Source organism: Mastomys coucha, unplaced genomic scaffold (genome assembly GCF_008632895.1).
Source record: "Mastomys coucha isolate ucsf_1 unplaced genomic scaffold, UCSF_Mcou_1 pScaffold22, whole genome shotgun sequence".
NCBI lineage: Eukaryota > Metazoa > Chordata > Mammalia > Rodentia > Muridae > Mastomys > Mastomys coucha.
The window spans coordinates 232,656,127-232,664,075 of NW_022196905.1; the positions used below are offsets into that span (position 1 = coordinate 232,656,127).

Consider the following 7,949-nt stretch of genomic DNA (forward strand, 5'->3'; position numbering starts at 1 on the left):
TGTGTGTGTGTGTGTGTGTGTGTGTGTGTGTGTGTGTGTGTGTTGGGGGCTCACACTGATCACTGCTGTCTCTTCACATACCTCCAGGCTCCTGGTGAGACCTTCTCTTCTCTGGCCTTGTTTGCCTGACTTCCTTGCCTTTCTGGTCTCTGGTTCCCTAGCCCTGTTATGCGTTCCTTTATTGTGCCCTGTCTACATTTTTTCTAGTGTAGAGAGACCTGGTTGGAGATAGGGAGTGTAGGGAACATTCTCCCATACCACATGCTGGCATCCATGTTCCCAGTTCTTAGGCAGCTCTGACTAGAATTCCAGCTGAACGTTTATCAGCCTCTTCTATTCAGGAGGTACGGTGCACACATCCTGTAGATGGATAATTGACTTTACCTGTGGTTAAATAGTGGCTTGGCCAAGGGCAGCTGAAGGAGAGGTGCTTTTGTAAACAGGAGCATTAGGCAAAAGTCATCTAAATGGAAATTCAGAGGCTGCAATCAAGTACTCTTTAAATGCATAATTTTTGAAATTAGGTTTTTAGTACTGGAAACTATTTCCTGGGGCTGTTAGGATAGTTGAGCCTGTGTCCTTGTAGCAGAGCCTTGCTGCTGTTCTCCGTTGCATCCCCCGTTCAGGCTACAGACATGGATGTGTTTATGCAATCACATACTGTTCTTAACTAATGCTGCTGTGTTTTCACCTATAGCCGAGTTACATCAGTGATGTGAGTCCCCCTGGTCGAAGCTCTCTGGATAGCATTGAGATGGCTTATGCCCGGCAGGTGAGTATGCCTCTTAGGAAGATTTAATCCTGGAGAAGGAATGCTGTGATCCTTGGAGAGTCATGGGGAATAGTGATTTCACAGCACAGTCAGACCTGAAAGCACAGGGGCTTCTTGCTCATGGGATTAGTTAATATTTCACCATGAATGCAACTATTCTCTGTTCTGTTAAATGGGGTAATCTCATGACTCAGATAGTGCAGGGAAATTGAAATTTGCCCTCTCCACTGACCAGGTGTTTCTTTCGGCATTGTTGGCAGTAGCCTCCTGGGGAATGAAGCAAATGGGGTTCTGTATTAATTGAATTGCTTACTTGGCTGGCTAATGGTATGGTCAGATCCTTTTACCCTTACTGAGTGGGACTGTCAAAAGGCTGTGTGCCATGATGAGCAGTGTGCCGACACTACCTAGCATTGCAGTGGAGGTAAGATGCTCCTGCTCTGTAGGGGTCATGTTCCTGGTTGCTGGTCATGAGCCTGCATCAGTAAGCACAGATCAAGATCAAGGTCTGTGCGGAGCTGTGCACAAGACTTACTTGGGACTGCCTCTTGGAATAAAGGAATGCAACTTAAGCCTGTGTTTCACTGTAATCGCTGCTTTCCTTCACAGAGTCTCCAGATCTGTATCATTTAGCCATGACACTGAGAGGACACGAGGACATATTCCTCCCCACTGCTACTCTGGAGTTTGGGAGTTAGGGGTAGAAACAGATGGTGACTATAAAAGGGAGCGGGGTCTATGGGGAGCTTAGACCTTGTGCTCTGTAATAGAGGACTCACTTCAGTGACTAGTTAATTAATTAATGGAGTTCTACATTAACTAGCACATATCAGAAATCTTGATTAACACTTGTTAAGATAAGTATCCTAAATGCTTTCTTAGTGTAAATGTAGATTCATGTTAAGTGATAGTAAAACCAGAGAATATACGCCATACAATGGTAGCAGATTTAGGGTTAAAGTCTTTTCCATCAGACATTGCTACTTCAAATCAAACTTCAGGCAGCTGAAGCCCACCTTGTCCTCCAGAGATGACATCCCCTTCTTTTCACTCCATATTTCACCACTAGGCTTCATTTCCTTCTCCAGTTTTTAGATCACTCACCCTCTTTCCTATACTCAGTCCACATCAGCATCCTGTAGGTTCCACCTGGCTGAGTCCTTTGGTTGCTGTGGCTACCACCGCTCAGACCCAAGAAAATGACAAATGCGTGGAGAAACAGTGTAGCTCTTCATCTGAAAGGCTAAACTCTGTAGATCTTAACCTCGCAGCACCTAGGATCCAGTAACTGGTGGGCCTCTCTCGCAAATAGTGAATGCTTTTGTACTCTGTAGAGTACAGCCTTCCACAGGGAGGCTCCTAGGACACGCTCACTGAGCGAGTAAATACTGCTTATGGTTCAGAATCTGTTAAGTCTGTGTGACAGCCCTGGAAGCAAATGACATCAGCATCCTCCATTTAAAGTAGAAGAGGCTGAGGTTCCATGAGTCAAGAGGACTTTAGTTCAGTCCTCTTCTCACTAGAGCAAGGACTTGAAGATGTAAAAAACAGTCTTCCACAAGAGGAGAACTTAGTTTGTAACCATAATTGTCTTACTATTTTATAAGCCAAATCCAAAGTAAAATGTTATCATGTTACACCTTAAGCATGACATCAAATTGTTGTGGTTTTTGTTTGGTTTGTTTTGTGTTGTTTTGTTTGTTTCTTTCTTGAGAGAGATTTTACCTGAAGAGCAGAGATTCTTTCTCTTACATTTATGTTCTTTTTAATTCATTGTGGGGGCAGTGGTCAGAGAATAGCCAGTTGGAATCAGTTTTCCTTCTACTACCATGTAGGTCTCAGAGATTTTACTCAGGTTGTCAGGCCTGGTGGCAAACACTGAGTTCTCAGGCTGGGCCCAATATGCTTTCTAAGAGTAGTATTCCAGATGTGTAGACACTGTCCTGACAAAGGAGAAGGCAGCTGCGCCCTACCTGAGTCCATGAGCCCTGCCCTGGGACCATCCAGTCCTCTGACCTGGATTTACTAGAGCCTGCATGTGCTTCTGTAGTGTGCCATTTTCCCTTTTGCTCCTGGCCTCTGTCCTCTACTATCTTGCGCCATGTTTTTCAGGTGTTTGTAAGGCCAGGCTCGTGGTTAGCTTTCATTTGCTGGCTATAGCTGAAGACCTGACCTTGTGGACGATTAGGCACTCCGAGGAAGGGAAGGCTAGCATACACCTTTGCTGACCTCTTGCTGGCTTCGGAATGACTTCCGATCTTAAAAGGAAATGAAAGTAGCTCATGCTGTTTACTTTGTTTCGTCATTTCAGATCTATATCTATAATGAGAAGATTGTGAGTGGACACCTACAGCCTAACCTGGTGGACCTGTGCGCCTCTGTTGCAGAGCTAGATGACAAGGTAGTGCCAGGACCTAACCTGGGTAGAAACCCACGTTCCGTGTTCAGATGGAGTCAGCACCTTACTGACTAGGCTGCAGTATGCTAAGAGAGACTTTTAAGAGACAACATTCTTTTTTCCAGTGCTTTATATAAATTTGGAGTGATTGTTTTTGTGGTGACTTTTTTTTATTATTATTAGATGTTTTCTTTATTTACAATATTTCCTTTCCCAGGTTCCCCTCCAAAAGGAAAAATAAAAATAAAAAAATATATAATAATAAAAAACAAAAACTAAAACAATCCCGTTTCCTCTCCCCTCCCGCTGCTCACCACCCCACCTTCTTCCACTTCCTGGCCCTGGCATTCTTCTACACTGGGGCATAGAACCTTCACAGAGCCAAGGTCCTTTCCTCCCACTGATGAATGACTTGGACATCCTCTGCTACACATGCTGCTAGAGCCATGAGTCCCCTCATGTGTACTCTTTGGTTGGAGTTTTAGTCTCTGGGAGCTCTGAGGGTACTAGTTAAAATACATCCTCAAAAGGTCTGGCTGGGATTAGTAAGTGTAAGAGGTCCTGAGCTCTGTTTGGCTTCTTATCCATTTTCTCTCCTCGGGTATCAGCATGCTCTTGAAGGACAGCCAAATGGCAGTGGGCATAGTTTGTGCCATCTCCTTGAACTTAACCATTTTCTTTTTGAATCCCTTCCCCCGATTTTTATTATCCTTACCCTCTTACTTCCTTGGCCAACTTTCTCCTTTAGAAGGGAACAGTTGCGGGTGAGTGGGGGTGGGGTGCATTAGAAGGTGCTAGAGGAAAGGCAGAAGGAAGGGATGGCCAGTACAGAAGCAGAAGCACCCATATACGGGTTTGTTTTTCAGATGTGCCTTTTCCCTAGTAGTAAAATAAAAGGCAATACAAACAGCTTTGAAGACAAAAGCGAGACTTCACTAGTCACATTTGTTTGGTATTCATTCTGCAGCTTTCACTGTTGAGAGAGGTGCAATGAGAACCAACTTTTCCCCACTGTGATGCATTTCTCTGCTTCTATCTTTAGAGGGTTGCCAAGGGGCCAGAAAACAGGTTTTGAAGGAGAAATTCAGAGCCTGGGGAGAGGAACACAAAACCCTCTTTCCTGGAGGTGCTCTTGAGGCAGAGTGGGAGGGAGAATAGGAGGCTGTGGCATTTACTGAGAAAGTGGGCTACAGTGGCAGCCCAGAGAGCCTCTGGGAGGACAAAACCTTATTATTTAGGTTAACCTCTTATTTTAAGCCTTAAGAAACTTAAATAACCTTGTAAGGACTTGTGTTTAAATTCCTAGAGCTATGAGTGATTAGAAATGCATTCACTCCCTCTTAATGGGTGACCCACTAAGATTCAGCTCTTCTCAACTTCTGTCAGGCCTGGCATGGTAATTGGTCTGAAAGCCAGCTCCAAGCAGGGCAGGGATACTCATCAGTGATGAGAGCTCTTTATGATTGACAAGGCAGAGGCCCATCTTCTGCACTGAGTTTGAGCCAGGGGCATCTGAGACATAAACCCTTCCCCATTCTGCCTGCCAGTGCAGTCACAGCTAGGTAACTCCTCCACCTGTACAATGTTGTCACATACAACCTCATTTACATGCAGAGCATTTCTGACATGTGGGCCATGGTAAAACAAATGACAGATGTGGTACTGACACCAGCAACTGACGCCCTGAAGAGCCGGAGCAGTGTGGAAGTACGCATGGACTTTGTCAAGCAGGCCTTGGGATACCTTGAGCAGAGGTAAGGCAGCTTGTGCTCGCTCTCTCTCTCTCTCTCTCTCTCTCTCTCTCTCTCTCTCTCTCTCTCTCTCTCTCCTTCCCTCCCTCCCTCCCCCTCCCTCTTCCCTCCCTCCCTCCCTTCTCCACCCCCCTCTCTGTCTCTCAGTGTGTCTGTCTGTGTCTGTATCTGTGTCTGGCAGGGGCAGGCTTTTACCTTCCCTAAAGTCACCTGTGTCTCGGTCTTATGCAGTTCTGGGATTGAGTGTGTTATAAGTGGAGTGCTTTAAACTGACTGGAGCTGAACTAATTCTGTTGTCAGAATACTTATCTACTCAGACTGTTCTGCAGTTGATAAAATCATACATGGGAAGGGTGGTAAAGGAGAGCACAGTTCACGTCTCTTTCCATAATTTGATATAAGGCATATTGATTAGATCATAATGACAGGTTATAATTCTGATTTCCTAATATGGTTCAGCATTCACTCCTCAGGTTCCCTTGTTTTCTTACAGTTTTTAACTCTTGCAGTAAATGACTTGGAAACCTTAGCATGGCCCCTGTAACTTTACCTTCCTTGGCCCTACCCAGTTAACCTGTGAGTCAGGGCTCTGCATACTGCGGAGGCCAGTTCTTTGTGCCTGGGCCACCTCCTCACTCATCAGAGTTAGTTGCTGAGAGGTTTGTGGCTGGTTCCTCATACCCTATTGTCCACTTCATTATTAGAGCCAGCGCCATTCATTGTCTTTGTGAGAGTCTGTGAAATCCCAGCAGGGATGGTCAGGAGTATGCAACAGACTCTAAATAGAGACAGGGTGCTGGGTGTCACCCTGTTGGCTTGAGAGGAGAAAGCTTAGTTGAATGCAGTAGCTGAATTGCAGCCTTTGCCAGAGTTTCTCATCTGCCAGCAGCCTTGCAGTGTGCTTGCTTTGTCAACAAAATAATACTTGATTAGGAAGTTCCCTGAGAGAAATCAGACTTGATGCTGCAGGGAACTGGTTTTCATATCAAATATCATACTAATTACACCTGAGCGACATGAAATGTGCACCCTCACTAGTCTCCATTCCTGTTACAAGAAATCTGGAGCTGTAAAAAGGGGTCGTTTAATTTCTCTAATCTCTCTGTGTGTAAAGGTTTTATAAATAATTCTTCAGACTTTGGCTAGACTGTTTTCACTTTAGTTTACATTTTTGTTTTTATGGTTAGTTTCGCCTGTGTACCACAAGGGTACAGTGTCCATGGAGGCAAGATGGGGGTATTGGATCCCCTAGGACTGTAGTTAAAGACACTTGTGAGCCAGCCATCATGTGGGTGCTGGAATTGAACCTCAAGTCCTCAAGAAGAACAGTCAGTGCTCTCAACTGATATGCCATTTCTCCAGCCCCATTGGCTAAACTTTTGTGATAGAAGTTTGGCTGTATTGGTTGTCAAATATAAGGACCCAAATAAAGTAACATTTGTTCATTTTATTTATTTATTTATTTATTTATTTATTTATTTGGTTTTTCAAGACAGGGTTTCTCTGTATAGCCCTGGCTATCCTGGAACTTACTCTGTAGACCAGGCTGGCCTCGAACTCAGAAATCCGCCTGCCTCTGCCTCCCAAGTGCTGGGATTAAAGGTGTATGCCACCACGCTCAGCTTGTTCATTTTTAGTTAGAAAACTATGAGCCAGATAATCTTATACCATATAAAAATCTTAAGGAATTAAAATTTTAAATTTTAACAAAATTAAAAATGCCTTTTCTGATAAACCTAATCATTAAACTGTTTTAACTACCAGGCTGTGTTCCATTGTTTATGTATCCCAGTTTGTTATCTGTTCCATGTAGTTTTTAACTTTTTAAATGTATTTATGTGTATGAGTGTTCTTGCAAATATGTATGTACACCACGTGTATTTCTGGTGCCAGTGAGGTTGTAACTGTATCGAGTTACAGACAGTTGTGAGTCACCATGTGGGTGCCAGGAACCCAACCCAGGTCCTCTGTAAGAGCAGTAAGTTCTCTTAATAGCTCATCCATTTCTCCAGCCCAGAGTTTAGTTATTTTTCATTGCTCATTCTCTAACTGGACTTTTAGAGCTCTCTTGAAGTACCTGTCCAGTTAATAAAGCCTTTTCTCCACCTCTTGAGTAGCATTACTGTCTGACAGCATCCTTTCAACGCTTGCTTATTACCTACTTAGAATAGCTATCTCAGGGTTACAGTTCTGCAGATGCTTCTCTGCTGACAGTATACATGCAACATTTCAAGTTACATAACCCACCAGATGGTAAAGTAAACCTAGTTCCAAGTATGTTTTTAGATATCAGGCCAAAAATGTTGAGAAAATACAGGCTTGGTCTGTCCCTTCCATGTTCCAAGGCTTGAGATAGGATATATTTGTCTTGGTTCTCAAGAGTTGAGGATTCTTTAATTTAGGATCTTGCCAGCACACATGTCTTATTTCAGGTTGGAAGAGGTGGTAGTGGGCATCTGTTTGTTCTGGCTACTACATAGAACTCTGTCCTCTCCTCATGTTCTTGCAGTGGAGGGGAGAATGCATTTATTAGGCTACCTTGTGCTTCTTTTTCATTATACATGCTTTTTATAGAAACTTTGGAAAGTGCTGTAAAGATGACCTGTAGAAAGAAGAGAGGTCCCCATTCCTCACACCTCCTCATAACGTCCTTCCTCTTTAGTCATGAGTATTTAATTTAGTTTTATTTTTTTGTACAGTTATGATCTAGATATATATGATACATAGTTCTACACACTTCATTTTTAATTCTTGAATACCATTATTACTAATGCATCAAATTTTACAATTTGTTCTCTGAAATTGGCCTTTGGGTTTATTCACTGTCCCCCCCCACCCCATCACTTGCTCACAGCATTTAACTTGACATTGTACATCTTTGTGATTATGGGATACCTGACCTTTTGAGGCAGTCGGAACATGTTTAGAAAGTTCTGATTATAGTATGGATGAATATTTAAGTAGAAGCACTTATAAAGAAACATGGCACAATGTAGGGAATGATAGCATTCTTTTTTTTTTTTTTTTT

At 43.3% G+C, this 7,949-nt stretch overlaps 1 protein-coding gene across 4 annotated transcripts in view; it reads left to right on the forward strand.

The window, feature by feature from the left end:
- Nucleotides 1–7,949, forward strand: part of Nup93 (nucleoporin 93) — a 103,551-nt gene that overhangs the window by 79,871 nt on the left and 15,731 nt on the right. For all 4 annotated transcript variants that reach the window (XM_031340902.1, XM_031340903.1, XM_031340904.1 and 1 more), the window contains 3 exons: nucleotides 698–772; nucleotides 3,084–3,173; nucleotides 4,785–4,924. In XM_031340902.1, the coding sequence (XP_031196762.1) occupies nucleotides 698–772; nucleotides 3,084–3,173; nucleotides 4,785–4,924 (305 nt within the window). The remainder of the gene's footprint in view (nucleotides 1–697; nucleotides 773–3,083; nucleotides 3,174–4,784; nucleotides 4,925–7,949) is intronic.